Source organism: Monopterus albus, unplaced genomic scaffold (genome assembly GCF_001952655.1).
Source record: "Monopterus albus unplaced genomic scaffold, M_albus_1.0 scaffold110.1, whole genome shotgun sequence".
Taxonomy (NCBI): domain Eukaryota; kingdom Metazoa; phylum Chordata; class Actinopteri; order Synbranchiformes; family Synbranchidae; genus Monopterus; species Monopterus albus.
This window is the reverse complement of record NW_018127990.1, coordinates 970179-990094: the sequence shown is the minus strand read 5'-3', so window position 1 is coordinate 990094 and position 19916 is coordinate 970179. Positions and strand designations below refer to the sequence as shown.

The window sequence follows — 19916 nt, the reverse complement described above, 5'->3', positions numbered from 1 at the left end:
CAGTCATTTCTACTCTAGTTCAAACATCTAAAATGTGAGGATTTGCTTCCCATCTTTACCATATATGTTGGTAAACTGAATATCTTTGGGTTTGGACTGATGTTAAATCAGATAAATCAGAGTATTTGAAGGCACACCCTTATTTTATAGACAAAATATTAAGTCACTTAATCACAAAACTACCCATATTAATCAGTACTGAAAACTAGATAGGGCTCAGAGAGTGCAAACCTCCACCAAGGTGGCTCTATTTACCCATAAAGCCATTTAAAAAAGAAAAGTGTGGATAGGGATGATCCAAATCACCGGCAAAATGTAACCTCGCCTCTCCAAGAAAATTTAATCAAAACCCATTCATAGCAATTTGATTTATGCTGTGAACAAGCCAACACTCAAGCGCAAACCCCCCCCCCAAAAGTTGGGGGGGGGGGGTCTCTAGTTGCAAGCCTGCATTTTAGTCAGTGGACTCTGAACTGACATTATTTACTGATAGACAAAACTGGGCATTATATCGGTCGGGTTCTAACATAAACACAGACATTTTACAGACGAGCAACAAACTCATTATCCTCACTCTTCTGCCCAACCTGACCAGTGGAGGGAAGCAAGGTGATAATGGATTAATGGACGTGCACGGTGAGACGATGACACCTGCAGAGCAGTGGCCTACCTGAACCACATGTTAACTGCCATTGTCTCCCTCCTCCTCTCACTCCACAGATGAGTGGGTGATGAGTTCAGGTGAATCTGCAAATCTGAGTGTTACTGCGTGTGCATGTGTGGGTGGTGGGACAGGAGGATGAAATAATGGGGACAGATTTGTTAGTAGTTCTGGATAAATAACACGATGGAAACAAAAAAAAAATCATCGTCTTTCAATAGCCCGTCAGAAGTCACAGTTTTACCCTCTTCAGTGTGTTTCACCTCACAGTGCAAATACATGTGTGTGTGTATGTGTGTGTGTGCGTGTGTGTGTGTGTGTTTGAGGCATATATGTGACATTCATTTTGAAAACAAGTCAACATCTGGGATGTTTCATTCCATACTAAAACATGCAGAACACAGAACATTGAACACATATATTGTTAGTTTTATCCAAATGCAGTTTCTTTTTTTTTTTTTTTTTTTTACCTCTTTTTGTACAGAGTGGCTTTAGGCTACACAGAACACGACAGAACCAATCGCACCAGGTTGGACATATTGCTTTAAACCATCAAATTTTGTATATATGTCATGCATGCCACATAGATGATATTATGTTTATACAAAAATAACACCAACGCCTATTACTGTGTATTGTAATAATTACAATAATTATTAAATCTTTTTCAATGAAGATTGACTGAGAAACCATATATATATATATAATATCCATGTACTTATATCTAATATATATAAACACACACATACTAGATATAAATATGTAGATATATTATATACATGTAAATATATAGATATATATATTAAGTGGTTATGACTTTTCCAACTGTGATATTCCAGTTTATTAAAACAATGTTTTGTTTGTGAATTTTGAGGTGGATGTGAAGGTTCTCCAGGGATTTTCTTAATATCCCAGTACAGGAAGCTGTTCTGAGAAAGGCAGCGTTCTGAAGAGGAAGCGACGCAGTCAGAATGCAACAGCGACCGGATAAAAAGTGAGCTCCTTCTCCATACAGAGGTCCCATTGGAAAACTGTGGCACTAAAACTAAAACCAGGTGAAGACTTTCAGTCCACTGCCGAGCCTCGTCCAGACTGTGGCTGAAACCAGAAGCACAGACAGGTCTGGGGCATCTCTGAGGGCAGGGCTGTCCTGTGCAACTGGCAACCAGTCCAACAGACAACCACCTCAACCGAGGTCATGGCAAGAGCAGAAGGACAATCATATCCAGGGAGGGAGGGAAGAGGAGGGGTAATGTGACTGCAAACTGTCTAAAGAAACTTGTGCAGGAGAAGAAAAGCAAAGCGGAAATGACTTTTGCAGAGCATTCTTAAAGCTTTGCTGGGTGATGATTAGCTGATTGCCCCCTGTCACTGATACAGACAACAGATGTCCACTTCACTGACTTATATGACATTATTTACATTGTAGAAACACAGGTGTTCTGTCAGATTCAGCAGCTGAGCAACACAAAGAGGAAACGCAACATCACTGGGAAGGTGTGTCTCATTTATAGCTAACAGACACACACCAGGAAGAGGAAGTGATGTCATGAGCGCTTTAACAGTCCTGCTCTATTCCCGGGAAATGTTTCTGAAACTGTTAAGTGTTTAAAATGGTGACATCTACAGCTGCAGCTGTATCCCATCACAGGCTCCGCCTCCTTACATGTCCAAATATCATGACCAAATTAAAAGTGAGGAACGAAACCGAAAAAATGTGGCGTCCTTCCTTTTATGAACTGACACAGTGGAAATCAGGTGGTGAGTGGATGCTTCAGATGAAGGATCAGAACAAAGGACATCTCATGTTTATTACAATTCCTTTTTTCCTGGCATCTTTTCCTTGCATTTTATGTGGGCAGGACTAAGATGCATGGAAAAGACACATGCAAGGGATTAAAGGGATTAAATTAATGAGACTGGGATTTAGCCCCCGTCTGTCTTTGTAGTACCTTTTAGATCAGGGCCCATGAAATTACAGTGGGACTAAGATCATCTTGGCCACAAACTTCCTTTGTCAGAGAACACGGCATTGGTCTCTACTTTAACGCTCAACACGTCCTCTGTTGCAGTATTCTCCAAAACATCAGGGGGCGCACAAACAAGAACTAAAAGCATTGCACGATGTATGACCATATGCTGTGACAACTTGCAGGAGCCTATGTGCTCGATGCTAGAGGCTTGAGGACGGCATGAGGACACTGCTTCCAACATACACAAAGCTTTAAGGTGCTTTTGGGAAACCATGCCCAGGCCTGTTTTTAATCAATTCAGGTTTGAGTAGTTTTTTCAATGGGTTTGTTGCATATAACAGGCAAAACATATTTTATGATTGAAGCCCGCTCTGCTTTGGTTATCAGGTTGCTTTCTCAGTTTTTGGTCCGTCTGAGGCGATGGGAGCTCCTTTGTGGACAAGGAGTGACCTGCCTATTTGAAGGAGGCGGAGCCTGAAGCAGGACACAGCTCTGTCCTTCTTTAAAGTCGTCAACGCCGACACCAGCCAGTTGGAAAACAGCATCAATCCACTCAAAGAAATCAGTAAATCAGTTGTAGTAGCTTCAAAGTACAGAAACAAAGAAACCCAGAGGTTGGATAAATAATTATACACTCCCATTTAATGCTTGATACAGTTAGCTGTATTCACGTTGCATTTGCTTAAGTCTAATGGAGTTGGATAAATGTGAAATCACATAGCGTGTAGTGTGTCACAACATCTTAGATAAAGTGAATATACTCGTAAAAGGGGGCTGATGGGACTAGGTTGTTGAGATTCCAACTGAACTGCCAACAGGAAGTAACAAGTCACTGCAGGTTTCAGAGCCCTAACATCAGGTGATCAAGACGACACACGTGGTATAAATATTTAGAGAGCTGTATAAAGACATAGTCCACGGTAGAGTCATCTCATTCATGTACTGTACTGTCACCACACTCTTCAGCCTATACATATATATTCATATATCTCCAAAATATTAAAAAGTACTTAATATAAAAATACAGAAGAATTGTAAAAAATGAGCAAAACATTTAATTTTATATGAAAACCATGCAAGAAAGATCCCCCATTTAGTTAAATAGTAACTCTAAGATTCAGGAAAGCAAGGGAATGAAAGGAAGTGGTCGGATGAGAGAAGCGCAGGCGAACTGCCACCCACTTGCTTTTCATGTAAACATTGTAGAGGTCCTTTAAACCTGGTTCGGCAGTGACGACTGATGATTTTCTCCTTGCTTTTTGGTCATGTTTGGAGTAAAGGGCCAGGGTAGGTGAGGGGGTCGAGGATTCTGGGATGAGAAAGTCCAAAGGAAACCTTGATGACAATGAGATAAAAAACAATACAGACAACCTATAAAATATGGCTCTGAGTTACATAGAAAAGCTCATCAGAGGGGAGAGGAAGAACGTAGTCATGACAAAAAGCTGGAAATATGGCAGTAGTAGCACATTACTTCAATAATGTGTCCTAGTTCATAGATAGGTTGATGGCTGCTAGTCAGACTAAGAGGGGATTAGACGCGTTGCTGCTTCTGATTGGAGGATGACTTCTCCTTCTTTTAGACAGCAATCTGTGGACAACGGCAGGCAGGAAGTACTGAGTGGCAGCAGGCACACACACTGGATTTAATTCTACCATTTCCCATTATCTCATAAACCTCAGCGTGGCCAGCACACTAACATCTGTAAATTAAACACAGACAGAGATGATGATGATCAAACACCTCCTCTGCTGCTGGCTGTGTGATGTCACTCCCAGCTGACTTAGGTTCTGTTCATAAAATCTGACAAACAAGGTAAATATCAGAGGCGTTGTTTAAAACACAGACGATCCATTAACTTCCTGTTTGTTTAAACGAACTTCCTGCACTGTGACCCAAAACAGACTCATCGACACTGTAGTCATTCCCCCTTTTAATGCACATTCACATTCAACTGAAGCCATTTCAGAGGCAGCGTGATGACGAAGTCAGCGGAAAGATGCAAGTGGACACAAATACATGTGCACTCGCAAACTTGTCCACAGAGTTGGACATATTTCAGTGAAAAATCTGTGCTGGAGTTTCTGCTTGAGATTTTGAGATTCGTTATTTTTTGAAATTCAGCCTGAAACTAAAGTGAAATTTCAGTTTTTATTCAGTGTAAAACAGAGTTACTATAATTATACAGAAACTGACCCAGAATACACTGCAGGGATTATGCATCCCATCGGTGCTGGGAACATCTATGGATCCACCAGAAAGAGCTGGAGGACTTTTCTCGAGAGAAGACAAGGTCAGCTGGAGCTACCCAGCTTAGTCTGAGGCCAGCGCAACCCTGACCTAGATACGTGGCAGAAAATGGATAGACAAATAAAAGCTATAACACCTTGTCTAGATGGGCTTTTATTTTGAAGAGACAAAGGGAGTAGTGGCAGTGGTAAGTGTTCAGTTTGGTGAATTTAAGCCTAAAAGATGCGAGCTAATTATATGCTCATCTTTCACACCATGTCGAAAAACAGGACAAGGCCCGAATTACACTTTCGACATAGATGCGCAGACTCATGTGATTTACATTCTGGGGCAGTGGTTGATGATGAGGTTGCCTCACAGTGTCATGGTCATGGTGAAAAGAAAGATAAAACAAGATAACAATGCAGGAAAAGTTTGTTTCTGTCTGTAGCTATTTGTTAACCTACTGTAAATGAACAGAAATCAGTGTGGATTCAGTGCTTGTCTGCACAACAAGAACAGGACTGGAGCAGGCTGGTCCCAACCACGTGGTGAACAACACTATGGGGGGAAAGGTTGTCCACCTCACCGGGGTTCAGGTAAAGCTGTATTCCATCTCCTTGTTGGCAATCAGGGCATTTAGTTTATGTTGTGACCTCATTTTACCAGCATTTCCTCTACTTTGATGACAGCAAGGAAGGCGCCACTGGCTGACTGGGGTGTACCTGCCTTTCAATCAATGTCAGCTGGGGTGGGCTTTGGCACCTTGCAACCCTGCATGAGTATGTATGGGTGAATCACTGTCCTGTGACCTGCAAAATCTAGGACCATGTGGCCTACATGCAGACTGAAGTCATCTACAAGAGCTCTGAGGTGTGCAACATGTATGCAGAGGAGACAACAATCGCTAACCACCCTGCTGCAGCTTCCTCGATGTTAGCTGTGTACTAACGAGTCTGGTTTTGTCCTGTTGCGGTCACAGGTTGTTCAGTTTTACAGACAGCAAGTTCATGGAGCTCTGAACAGATGCTGCAGCAGACTAACACACAGATGGCTCTCTAAGCGAATCCCAAATATTCATTCCTAAGTTTTCATGCAACTCAACACGAATGAAACACAACATGCATCCTACTAGAGGGGAAAACATGAACCACACTCCTGCTTCCTATCAACACTGTGGACTGCAGAGGGAGGGGCAGAGAGAACTAGAACCCTGACTGGATGAGATGAGGTCAGACCCCTACTGAGCAGAAAGCAAGCCCTCTCTGGACGCCGCCATGTTTGATATTTATGGGTAGTAAACATTCTGTCCTTCAACATGCAAAACTGCAGCTTAAAAAAAAAAAAAAAACATACAGACACAATAAAGAGCAAAAGCATTTTTTTAACTTTTGAACCTTGAAGACTGTAGTGTCACACTCACAAGACATTCTCAGGAGCCTGAATCAACCAGCAATTAACATTCATTAAAGATTTTAAAAACAAACAAATGCTCAACATCTAAAATAAAAACAAGTTACATTGTTGCATTTGCCTAAAAATCTTCTGATCACCAAACCTGGCTGTTAGCTGTGTAGAAGAGCGAAAGCATATATGTACATGAGAATCACCGCACTCTTTGAAAAGTTCGGTGCCGTTTTTGAGAGCGTTACGCAGGAATGAAGCAAGTACACGACACGCTGCTGTGAGTCCTGCAAAGATTGAACCCAACACAGTTTAAAAGCTTTTCAAAAGGATCATCAAGTAAAAAATATACATGAATGGACAAGGACAGGGCTTCCACAGTGGAGGCTCAGGACTCCACCCTTCACTGATTCATGTATGTGGTGGTGGTGGGGGCAAACTTACAGGCAGAACAACGCCGCAGTCAGCATGAAAAACAGAACGTGGCAAGAATGACTGAGGCGGGTGAAGACAATGCAAAGCATGTGTGCGTGCAGAATGAGGGAATGACTTCCCTCCTCAGCAGTTCGGTTGGTGGGATGACATGGTGATGATGTAGAGGAGGGAGGAGGAGGAGGAGGAGGAGCTCAGATGGATAACTCGTGGCTGTTGTGGAAGGCGATGGGTGGCTCTCCTCCTCCCCTCGCCCCAGGGGAGGCGCTGGGGAGGGTTTCAATCTCTTCTCCGGTCTCGCTGATGGGGGGTATGCGAGCCTCCTCCTCGGACATGGGGAGAAATTCAGGATGGGCCATGAAGTTGTGGATGGAGTTGCGGGACACTGGGCTCTCCAGCCCCTCGTACAGGGAGCTACGGAACGCATTCACCACCTTAATCTGTAATAAAAAAGAAAGGAAATGTCAGGGGACGAGCACAATAACAAACATAAATCCTAGTTATATAAATGTGTGATGGCAAACAGGCAGCAGGGGCTGATGGGACACATGGTGGCTGGTGCGGCTGAATCTGGCCAGGGAGGCGCAAAATCACAAAACACACTGTCAACAAACGAAACTGGGGTCAGCTGAATGAAAACATGGTAGGAAAACAGCAACATATTTATAAAACAAACACAAAAGGTCCAAGAAAAGAAAGGTCGATACAATGTTGGAGGCGGCCGAGTGCATGAAGATAAACAAATGAATGGGAAGATGCATCAAAACAGCTACAACACACACACACACACATGCACACACACAAACACACACTGTTTTAACCACTGATTTGACTTTCCACCAGACTTTGGAACCTGGCTGCAGGGATTTGCTCCTACACAGCCACGGGTGCAAACAATGATGCTGAGTGACAAGGCCTGGATCACAGTTGATGTTCCAGTTCATCATAAAGCTGCTGGATGTTGAGGTCAGGGCTCTGTGCAAGTTCATGAACACCAACCAAGGAAAACTATTTCTTTATGAACCTGGCTTTGTGCATGGAGGCACTGTCCTGTCGAAACAGGAAAGGGCCGTCCTCGAACGGTTGCCACGAAGCTGTAAACACACTATTGTCTACAATATGATTGTGTAAAGATCACTCTTAATGTGTTATAGGGTCGAACACCTCAGCCTTCCTCGCCTTGTCAGCAATAGTGCTGAAAATGTTCTAATGACACCCTGCCCTAGTAAACCACACACATACAGACACACACTTGGGAAAAACAACACACATATGCACACTGGTAAGTGTTTATAATCACATTCAGAGCCAGAAGGATTTTGTCCTCTAGCTGCTCTCTTGTCGCTGCCTAAAGCTGTTTCCACAGAGGCTACAGCTGATCACACTGATTTATACGCACCGGCGGACACTCATTATAATTACTAACTCTGCAGTTCAAAGCTCCTTATTACTGAATCACAGGAGAGCTGCAGGCTGAGCACTGCAGCTTACATGCATGTGACCATCACACACACAGAAACACACACACACAGTACATAGCCCACAAGTTAAAAGGGCTGTTAAACCACGAGAGACTTGCTGAGCCTGACAGATTTAACCCTGCTCAGGATTACCTTGTAAAATTATCTTGGTGCACAGGGCTGTCACCTCTGAGGCCAAAAAAAAACAAACAACCACAAAGAAAATATGACAGCGATTTGTTTTTCACTATTACTAATCAGAAGGTTTCACAGCTTTCTTCTCTTCTCATTGGCCATGTGTGCCAACCGTTGTGATTGGTCATCAACTCATCAGGCAGCAAGTCGCATCAGGGTTAATAGATGCTTGTAAAGAGTTTAAGTCTGGCCAACATGCAGGAAGAGAAGCAGCAGGCTGTGAGGGAAGTGATGACATGTATTAAAAAAAGGAGAAAGAGATTAAGATGAAGAAATAAATGACAGCAGAGGAAGGTGAAGCAGGAAGCAAATGGAAACAAAGTTAGAGATGGAAACAGATCAGGTTGTCTGCAAGTTCATATTTAAATGGTTGTTAAATGGTTTTCAGCTAAAGAACAAAACTGGCTTTATTCTGTACGTTTCTTTTTGTCAGCACATCCAAAACCAAAACCTCACTCTTAGGAAGAGTATTTTCCCAAAATGTGACACTATTTCTTTTAATGTCTGGCTGTATTGAGCTCTCAGTAACTGTGGAATTTTGTTTCTCTCCCATGTTACCATCAGTCTTATTAGTCCTCGAACTGCAAGGTCAGGGGTTTGCTTCCCATTCCTCCCAGTGCACAAGTCAAAGTGTCCTTGGGCAAGACACCAAACCCCAAGTTGCTCCTGATGGCCAGAGCGGCGCCTTGCAGCCCCACCAGCCATGTGTGTGAGCTGGCGCTGCAGATGGCTGCCTAGGTTATGTACTAGAGACAAATTCCAATTAAAGTGATTATCATTATATAACCATCTTGGCTTGGTTTGGTTTTTTCTGTTCAGCTACTACACTTCCTGTTACAACACTGACTCTAAACCAGGGGTAGTCGACTAACTGTGACCCAGCTGCCACGATTCTAATTAAGAAGTAACCTGAGGATGACTGTTGTGGGATGGATGGACTGGATAGGAAGTATCTTAATCCTGAAAGTCACCGTGGCTTTTCAACATTTTTTATATTTGACACACGAGTTAAATTAGTTCCAGATTCATGTTAATTATGACTGTGTTGTTGCCAGTCATTTACTTATGATAACATTTATGCTAATCACTGAAATATGTTAGATTAACTGAGGATGTGCAGACACCTGCTGATGACAGAAACAGTGTGATGGATTAACTGTTGGTGAGTCATGCGCCTTCAGTGATTCGTGCACTTCACACAGAGAAAAAGAAAGAGCCCAGCCAGGTGAAGCATGGTGTTAGCTGGCCTCCGGTCACCGACTCACTGCCTGCAGTGGAGGAGGAAGCGGCAGCAGCAGTGGGCGGAGCCCCGGCCGAGTTGGTGAGAGAGGAGGAGGGGCTAAGCCCTAGGTGGGTGGGGCTAGAGAGAGTTTTGGCGGCAGTGGCATCATTGTGCTGGCTGACGACGGACGGCTGGCGGCGCAGGACACTGGGCACCGCCGCCTGGCCCGTCTGGAAGGTATAGACCACATCCATCTGAAGGAAGGACAGCCACAACACACGGTTAGACAGCAGTGACAGAGTGAGGACAGGACAGAAGAGAGCAATCAGGAAGAAAGGAAAAGACTTCTGGAGACGACAGAGAGGGTTTTAAAATCTGGATGGTAAAGTTTGACAGTTTTGGGGTTTTTAAGGTCAGTTATCGTGTATCAGACAGACGAGAGGTAGCCAGAAAGTATGAATGTAATAAAAGTGCTGCTTTTCTAAACAGATAACAGGTGTTCATGGTGGCAAACACAGAGGGGAACAGTGACATTCATCAAGATGCTGCTGGGTGTTTAGATTTACATAGAAACCAGCTGTGGCCCTGAGCTTTGTTTCTCCAAACCCAAATCAATCAAACTTTGGACAAGTCTGGTGACAAAGAGGTCTAAACTAACCCAAACTAAATGGTCATTAAGGCTGAGTATCAAACCTCAGTATGGTTTTGTTACAAAGGGTAAATGTTTCTTTGAAAAACTGGTAACAGAGTGTAAATAAAATAAAGTGAAAATTCAGTAAAAAAGGCTCTAGAAATGAAAACCATTCACCTTATACCCAGCCTTGGTCTTCACTAAGCTTTTAATCACTCCTGTTTTGTGCAGAATGTGCTATTGATTTTTGCGCATTTTAACCCATTAACTTAAAAAGTTATACTGTTTAAACATCTGTCAATGGAGAAACTCAAACAGTAATCTGTTACGCAGCAGAAAGAACTATCATTGAGCTGGTAACAGTGTAGAGAAACATGAACATGAGACAAAACCAGTGAGGATGGGGAAGGAAGAGAGGATGAACGAGTGAGCAGAACAGGAAGGCAATTTGTTTAGTTAGCGAAAGACAATGCGAAAATGTAGTAAAAGCACCGATAGTACAAAGGGATGAAGGAAGGAAGAGCAATGAATAAAGAGCTTTCGTATCAGGCTTCAAGTACTTTAAAAGGGAAGTGGAGGCAGGAGAAAGAGGAGAAAATGTGTCACTTGGAATGACTGATAAAGTTTCGGCAGTGAGGTGCCGCTTGTACCAATTATTCCCCTACTGCATTTGACTGTCGAGGCGATGAGCACAACACTGCCCACCAGGATTAGAGAGGAGGAGGACAGGAAGAGGAGCGTGGAGAGATAAAAACCTAATTAGCTCGCAGCCTTTCGTCACCTCCCCCACCATCCCCTCATCGTCCCATCCCAGGAGGACAACAGACCAATATTACAGATACACAGGCATGAGGAGAAAAGAGCGAGCTTCCTCTTTTCTCTGCAGCGTGTCTGATAGTGAAGAGACAGGAGAGGATGAGAGCTTTGTTGCCGTTTCTCCTCACATCACTTCCTTCTTTCATTGTGATCTGTAGCTCCATGACAGCTGGGTAAAGGTTAATATCACTCTACACACCAGAATCAGGGCTTCACACCTCAACGGAAATCAAGCATGCACCTGCCCATTCATTTAGCAGCTGTTCTGGGACTTTTGGTCATATCACACGATCTTAATCAGCAGGTTGAGCTCACCAAATTGTCCTAGAATTGTAGCTATTCAAATTTCCTTTTTTACTGAGCACTTTTAGGACGTCTTATCCAGCTGCTGAAGTCCATTTTCTCAACTATGGTTTCCAAGGTCAAGAATGAGTTTTAAACTTCAGCTGTTAAAACTGATTATTTTGGCCACTTGATAGCAGCAGAAACAAGATGTCATCACAATATGAATAAAGTAGTTACATATCCAACAGTTATTGAGTAACATTATCTTTGATTTGTAGTCCTGTTTCTGGTCACTTGATGAATACAGGTCCAATACTCACTCTCTTTTGGCTCTGTTTTTAGATTCTACCGAGTCCTGAGGGACAAATCTGGCTCTTAAGCAACTATGTATTCCACTGTGTTCACCAAGTAAGCTCCGACTGTCTGTCTGCTGTCGTACACAGCGGATGTGTATAACCTATTTACTAAAACAGCAGCCTGCCACAGTTGAAAATGACACTATGAGAGCACTGAGAGTGAACCAAAGCAGTAAAGCTGTGAAGAGCTAAACAATGAGCCCAAACTCACTATAAAACTCTGTAAAGTCGAGAGAAGCTGCATTAAGTGAAATTATGATGTGTGTCAAATGAGTTCTCGGTCAATACTACTGTGATGGACTTATAAAAAATATTAAAACAAAAATAAAATCTTATTTTAATTCCATATGAACAAGGCTCATCTGGCTGTCTATGGTCAGATAAACAACAATTTGAGCAGATTGATTTGTTAAATGAAAGGTTATTGCAGAAGCATGTTTTTGTTGTGTAAACTATGTTAAATATTGGTTGTTTCTGGAAAGGGAACATTTCAAACAATATTAAAACATGTGCAAAGTCTAATATTCTCTCAGTTACTTTGAGGCTTTTCAAAGTCTGTGTGAAGAAGCTGGGAACAGAGGTCAAACTGAAAAAGTCCAGAGGACAAAGCAGGAGAAGATTTTACAGTAGGTCCTTTTAATTCAGATGTGTTTATCTTGCAGCTACAGTACGTACAAGTTGGTCAACCCCTGAGAGGAAAACACCTGACCTTTCTGACTCTGACCATGTTAGTGCGTGTGCGAGGGCGTGGGAGCTTTGGCTGCTGTTTCTGTAGGTGGGCGTTAACATCGAGGCTAATGAAGCCCATAGGGACTGAATGGGATCGCCTGAGGACATGCTAACGTTCAGTGAGCGTTGCTCTATCCTGTAGAAGGAGGGTAACACACACAGCTAAGTCCCAGACTGTGAGATGAGTCATTGGAGAAGACGGTGCTGTGGAGGTGCTGCTGTTTACCTTCATCACTAGTCAGGTTTCTGTGCAAACTTCATCTTATGCTATTTGAACATGATACTAGGAGTTGTTTTGTCAAACTCGAGATAAGCAGTTTTCCCGTCAGGTGTCAAACCGCTGCAGAAGAAGATAATGCGACTGGATGATGGAATAAAAAGAGCATCAGTCAAACCTCCAACGACAGAAAACCCTGTAGACAACATGATGCTTATGCACACACAATGCATAGTGATGCTCATATTTATTCATGGGTTTCCAAATAGAACTTTAAATGAATTATTTCTGCTGGTGCATGTACTTTTTGAACATTTTTAACATTTGAACAGTACTATTATAATATTGATAACTTATCATTTTGGTCACTATAATCATGATGTTAAATTTTCATGCCGTTACATCTCTACTCCCCCCAGATACGGTTCGTCTCTTTACTTTCATTTTCAATGGACATATACATCATGGTTTATTAACTAATGCTCTTTGTTGCTATTTGCTTTTACTGATAAACCAACTTTTCCACCTCAGCCAAGATAAAGTTACTATCCCAAGGAAAATTGTTGAAAAGTTTAAAGTCTCCCATTACTACAATCTCTGCAAATCTAAAATGGGAAAGTAATGTTGCACAGTATTTCATTTTGTGAGCAGGACTTAGATCCCTGTGCGATCTCAGTCTCAGGTGATAATGATTCTGCTGTATTTGCATTAGCAGGGAGATGCCTTGCATCGAACCAAGCACTCCCTGTGATGAGCTGTAGACAGGAAGAGAGACTGATTCAAAAACCAATCCAATACATTTGACATTGTGAACGCTATTCTGTGCCGTCCTGCAACTATTGTTCAAAGGTTGCGCTGCCTGCCCTGGTGCCGAATAGCAGTTGAGGCAGAAATAAATCACTTTGCAGTGCGCATTGTACTTTGGAGGGAAGAATGAAAGCGTGGGATTTCTTCACTTGTCTACTTTCAAACTTGAGCTTGCTGGTTTTTCCAGGATCACCAACCCTACCTTAAGACTGAATCAAAAATTCCTGGTTATTTTTGAATTTTCTGCACTTTCACTCTCATTTTGTTACATGCAAATTGAAATTGCACTTAGAAATGGATGGATGGAAATGCACTGACTGACCTAAAGAAAATAGTCAATAAGCTTTCTGTCCCACACTGAACACTGTCTTCAATTTGTGTTTTCTAATAAAGTGGTTCAGTACTGGAGCTCTGCAGCAGACTGTGAAATTAACTGGACAACAGCTAATGTGTGTGTGTGTGTGTGTGTGTGTGTGTGTGTATGTGTGTGTTAAATCTCCAGTTTTACCTCCACACACAGACAATCAGAGACACAAAGAGCCAATCAGCTTGTCTGTAGCTGCGACAGTAAACTTTTATCTACACCTATATCATCTGAACGCTGTATGCTGTTTACAGCATTTATCTGATCTCTGATCAGTTCAACCACCGAATAATCTGTAGAGCCTGTGAAGACGATGAAACCTGTGTTGCCTGAAGTTCATACATGTGTTTTTCTCATGTGTTCATGTTAATCAAGGCAAATTAATCTGTTATTGTTGGGACACTGTGAGGCCTCCTAGATGCTGTGGTATCTTCCACAATTACACACTACAAGGGGTAAAACCAGCAACTGTCACGGCCCATGTTCAGTTTAGTTTCCAGACCATTATCGATGTGATAGTGTGGATTTTTAACCCAACTTTATTACAGGCAGCATATTCTGTTGCAACTTTAGCCTCATGAGTTTTTGTTTAGTGCCAAAACACAAAACCAAATGAGCCCAATTAGCGAATGAAGCTTCAGTAGCTTCCTACTCTTAACTCTGGTTTGAACCTGATTTGACAGAAATGAACTGCAGCTCTTGTGAACTGTCAGAAATGTTTTTGGTGAATCAAGTCTCCCATCATTGCCGTGATGAAACACCTCGTCTCTGACGGGCCACTCTGACTCTGCTGTCAGTTCTTTACTACACTTTTATTCAGCAGATGCTTGCTTGATTTTGGGAGAACGAAGGCGAGGACGATGGTGCAGCTGAATTTGATTTAAAGTTTGCTTTGCAGACAGCAGCAATCTGAATTGTATCTGAATAGCTTCACAGGTTTTAACAACAAATCAGAAATATCTGACCAAAATCAAAACAGTAAAAAAAAAAACAAATCATATGAATGAAATCAAAATCAAAGACTAAAATATCGTCTGTTTTTCTCCAGAGTTTCCTCTCGTTACCGTCTAAGGTGATGTTTTCTGCAGCTTTGAACAAACAGATGTTCATAAAAAAAAACACCTTGGAAAGTCATCGTCAGAAAAACCTTAAAAAAACAAAGTTAGTAATACGTTTGCCATGTCACCGGTCATACCTGTGTCTGGATGCGGTTCAGACCTCTGAACCAGAGGATCTGGCCTCTCCTCAGCTCCATCTCGGCGTGGTCAATCTCGTCGACACCCTCTGTCATCTCCTCCTCGTGGATCTCCTCCTTTGTTGTGCCGTGACCTGCTTCTCTCAGGAACCTCAGGCGGTGGGTCGGGACAGCTGTGATCAGCTGAGGTTGACAAAAAAAAAAACCAACTGAATTGCTAAAGGGCCAGTCCACTGTTTTTACACCTAAAGATCAGTTTATTATCCATGTCTAGAGCTCGTGGAAACAGTGGTTATCATATTTTCTGTAGCTGAAGGAGAAAATCATGAAATTTAAAGCAGAAATTGTGCATTGCAATGTGTGGAGCGGGAAACAACTACAGTATCTAGCTGCATTGTGGGAAATGCAGGGTCCAGTTGAAAAATCTGTTTTCTTATTTCTGTGATTTGTCGACACTAAACAAGGGAAGCTGGAAATAAAAATGGGTAAGAGCTCAGTTGTTTCTTCCTGTCAAAATGATAACAAATCGACTCAGTTACTGGTCTTTCTTATAATTAATAAGCAAACATTCCTTAATGCTGAAGTGAACCATGACTTAAAACATATTTTGATAATGTTATTTTGTGGGAAAATATTTGTGTGTGCAAAGAGAAATTTGATTTATTGTACTGTGTAAAAAAACAAGATCTGAATCACAGTCCTATCAAAAAGGATAGTTTGTGTTGTAATTTTCTCATAAAGCAAATATATATATATTTATGTTTTGCTCTGTAACCACTGATTTAGTATTTCTTGTGGTTTTCTTTTTATTTTCAGCATTTGTGTTCATTCAAAAAATGTAAACAAAACATTAAACAAGTGATGCAAAGGTATACTGAATTTGTATTGTGTATGTGAACTGTTGTTTTTTCCATGTTCAATTAAAAAGACGAGAGAGAGACACACCCAGACTCGTGCCGCAGGTGCGCATCAGCTGTTCATATTGTCATATTATCCTCCTCTCTCTCTGTTAGTAACAAAGTCTTTTAACCAAAAATAACTCACAGGACCTCAGATCCATCTGTTTGTGTCAGCATCTTCCTGGGTCTCTGTTCTCAGTCTCTGCCCTCTACCTGAACTCACTTCTCGTGACTGAACTTGTCTACATGATGTGTGCCTTCTATGCCTGTCTGTGTGAGTGTGCACGTTAAGAGGATCATGCATGTGATGGTGTGCTTGTGTGCGTATCCACAGAGGGACTGACACATTTGGATTGTTTTCCCTCTGTGCTCGTAAACAGGAGTCACGCTGCTTTCATGTGCGGAGCTCATTACCATGGCAATGGTTGTGATGGCAACGCCGCAGCAGCACGAGTGCGACTGCCACAAACCTCATGTATCCACCTCTTCATTCTCTCCTCGCTACATGTTTATTCTCAGTAACCTAACTCATATTTCGTGTTCTAATGCAGCCTGCTCAGAGTAAAGCCACCTGTGCTTCCGCTGCTGGTCTCACCTGTCCCCACAGCAGCTCTCCAACACCGATGAACACGCACCACAGCCACTGGTCGATGGTCAATGCCGTGCAGGAAAACGGCTTCCCTCCGAGCTGAACAATGATGATCTGAGGAGGACAAGAAACACTCGGGACATTTCAGCTGTGTAAACTGATCCTCTAACAGTCTATTATCTGTGTATCCGAAGCCTGATATATCTTATTCTTCTGTGCCATATGGTCCAACTCTTAACATAATATTAAAAAACGCAACTGAAATGAGGACAGTTCTTCAGTCAAGTCATGCTGGCCCTGGCTTCATGGCTTGGCCCCGTCTACACATTTGACTTATTTTGTTTTTAGCTTTTAATTTTATTATATGCATCTACAAAAGAAGAGCATGGTAGAAAAACGTAGGGAATCATCATTACATGACATTTGGTGATGATGACGTTACCTGCAAGATGAAGGTCCCCAGGACGACGCTGCAAAAGATGGGATTCCTGTAGATGCCCTCGAATACGTTCCTCTCTCCATGGATCTTCCTGGCGTTGACTTCGTTGAACAGCTGCATCATGACAAACACGTTGAACACGATGGTGTAGTGCTCAGATGGTGGCGCGTGCAGGGGGGCGTTGCGACCGCTGTCAATGTCAAAAAACTTCTCGCCTGAGAAGCAACGCAGGAAAAGATCAACAAAATAAACAAATGGACAATAAACAATAAAACCCTAAGATCCATGTACAGTATTTACACTGATTTTAGTAATTAAAGATCTGATAACTTTTCCACTGAGGTACCTGAGCCGGCAGATTCTGGCTGATTGGCTGTACGGGTCTCGGGTTAGTTATGCAACTCACCAGCAAAGAGCAGAGTGAAGATGATGACAAGCTGGTACACAGCGTGACCCAGGATGTTCTTCATCATGGTCCTGGAGATGAGGGGCTTGTTGCGGCCGTAAGGTTTACGTAGCAGCAGAGACTCAGTGGGTGGCTCGGTGGCCAGAGCGAGAGACGCCAGAGTGTCCATGATCAGGTTCACCCAGAGCATCTGGACAGCCTTCAGAGGAGAGTCCTGGAAGAGGAGGAGGAGGAGAGGGGTTTCATTTACAGACAAGAAAAAAGGAAACAATCAACGACAACTACAAACTCATCACCACCCCATTTTGGCTTGTGATGTAAATGCAGTGTGCTGTGGAAACCTGATGAATACGATGCTCAGATGTCTGTTCTGGTACATTTACGCTAAGAGATTGTGAATTTTCTTTCATGCTATCTTCACGGTTTTTCTTCCGGACTACTTTTCTGAGTCCACTTGAAGTTTATTAAAGTTTCAGAATAAGCACAAATGTTTTGCCTGATCTCAGTTAATATCACCCTTGTGCAAATGTGTCACTTTGCACCGACTTTCTACACAACCGTGCCACCTCTAAAATTCACTTCATGTTCAGTCTGAGCACACAGAACCTCACGTCATGACGATGTGAGGTCTGTAGCACCTGGTGGGGTCTGTCCTTGCACCGCAGTCAGGCCAACACAGAGAGATTTACTAACGTGTTTGTACAAGTGTGCAACATTTGTCCTGCTGGCTTCATCCCAGAATGTGATTTCCAGTGGGGATGGAGAACATCTACTGGTGGAGACCATGCATAAGCCACTGATTTAGCAAAACTGTAACATTGTCAGACGCATGATGAACAGATAAAGAGATCTAAATCAAAGCAGCAAAACCAGAAATACTGTCTTTTTTATTTCACACATTCTTCTTCCTTGTCAAAACCTGGCACCTACATTACCTACCATCCAACTCGACTACTGACGGTTCCATCAGTGTTTCCGGTGTGTTATGCTAGTAGCAGTTAAGGTAGCATTGAGCCTCAAGCAGAGATGAAGAGGAGGCTACATTTGTTTGATGCACGCTGGGGGTCGGATACTTCCAAATTTATACTATTTTCATGGACCCCGACTTCAATGATGCTCTGACGTCACTCAATATGGCAGCACCCTGAGAAATTAGGGTTACACGAATAAAACTACCAACATGAAAGCTGTTTACTACTTAATCCACTCTGGTAAAGTCTGGGCTGAGCTGGAGCAAATGAGCGGTGGCAAAACAAAACAACAAACGAATGACAAAGAAAGATGATGTGCTTTAATTGTAGTGTGCCATTTGCTAGAGTGATTCAAATGATTGTAAATGCAGAAAAATAAAGCTTTTAAAGACATGCACATCTCATGGCACCCCCCTCCACTTCTGAAACAACCTACAACACAGTGTCCGTCCTTTATATAGACAATAAAGACATAAATCAGTTTGCCATCCTTTAACGATGTGTACCAACGTTTCAGTGGCCTAACAAAAACCAAGTGCTGGATGATCAGTGAGAACAAACAGCACAGAGACCACAGACCTGCTGAGTCCCTGTTATATTTCAGGATTATGATGGTGACATGTTGCCATGGTTTCAGGCTCTGTCTTAGCCTACTTTATGCTCTCTCGCTCTGTAGATGAGTTAGTTATCGGTCTTGCCAGCTGTGAGCCTTTCAATTAATACACAGCCCCAAGTTACTTTTTTCTTAGTGTGTGAGGATTTCAGTTTCATGATTAGAGACATATTATGAAACAAAAACATGTGACACGGCCACATCGCCTCCTCACAGCTCCGAGGCAAACAAAATCACAAAAACAGACCGATTGTTTCTCGTCTCTGTGGTTATTTGACCAAAAGGAGATGCGTATAGTGTGAGAGCACATGCATCAACAGTATGCCTCAACATTTAATTATTAAACCACCAAGATACAAATGAGTTTATGTTCGACAATAAACAAACACTCAGAAACAGTGGAAAAACTGATATGAACAGCTGAGTAGAAAGAAGGAATACAACTCAGTCTTCTTCAGTTAAACGTGTGCACCCTGAATCAGGCTGAATCAGCCGACACATGTAAACTTGATGATATCAAAGCTAAATGTCTGTGAAGGAATATTTGACTTTGTATATATCTCTAATGTCAGACTCAGCTCACTGTTCTTTGCAACTAAACTTTAGATTAAAATTAAAAACAAAGAAAGGAGGGTCAAACAATGAAGAAAATATCCGAGTAATTTTTCTCTTTGAATATTGAAAAGACAAAGAATCTGCAGTGACGCCGGCAGCTGTGTGAGGCTACACTCTTGTGCAGCAGTGTTTTGAGCTAAATGCTAAAAATGTGAAACCATAACTCTGGTAAAGACTTAAGACAAAGTCAGGATGTAACACATCAGCCAAGTTACAGTGCTGGTCAGAGCCACATCTGACCAGTATCAGCAAAGTCTGGCTCATTTTTCTAGAAAACCCATGACAAAGTGGGTTGTTTTTTACATTATGAACCCAAATATCAAGCTACAAACAGGACTTTTAAATTTGAATAAAATCTAATTTTTTAACTTGATTAACTGATTCATATGAATTTCCTCTCTAAATCA

General features: G+C 42.2%; 1 protein-coding gene across 6 annotated transcripts in view; it reads right to left on the bottom strand.

Annotated features, from left to right (window-relative positions):
* Positions 1-3249: 3249 nt before the first annotated feature.
* The window catches only part of LOC109966397 (plasma membrane calcium-transporting ATPase 1-like), a 101584-nt gene continuing 84917 nt past the window's right edge, over positions 3250-19916 (bottom strand). For 4 of the 6 annotated variants that reach the window (XM_020611212.1, XM_020611208.1, XM_020611209.1 and 1 more), the window contains 5 exons: positions 17311-17524; positions 16908-17119; positions 16472-16579; positions 14978-15160; positions 3250-7140 (listed from right to left, as the gene is read on the bottom strand). In XM_020611212.1, the coding sequence (XP_020466868.1) occupies positions 6895-7140; positions 14978-15160; positions 16472-16579; positions 16908-17119; positions 17311-17524 (963 nt within the window). In that variant the 3' untranslated portion in view covers positions 3250-6894. Of the gene's footprint in view, positions 7141-9620; positions 9832-14977; positions 15161-16471; positions 16580-16907; positions 17120-17310; positions 17525-19916 lie in introns of all 6 variants that reach the window. The other 2 variants (XM_020611213.1, XM_020611211.1) reach the window with 1 other exon arrangement.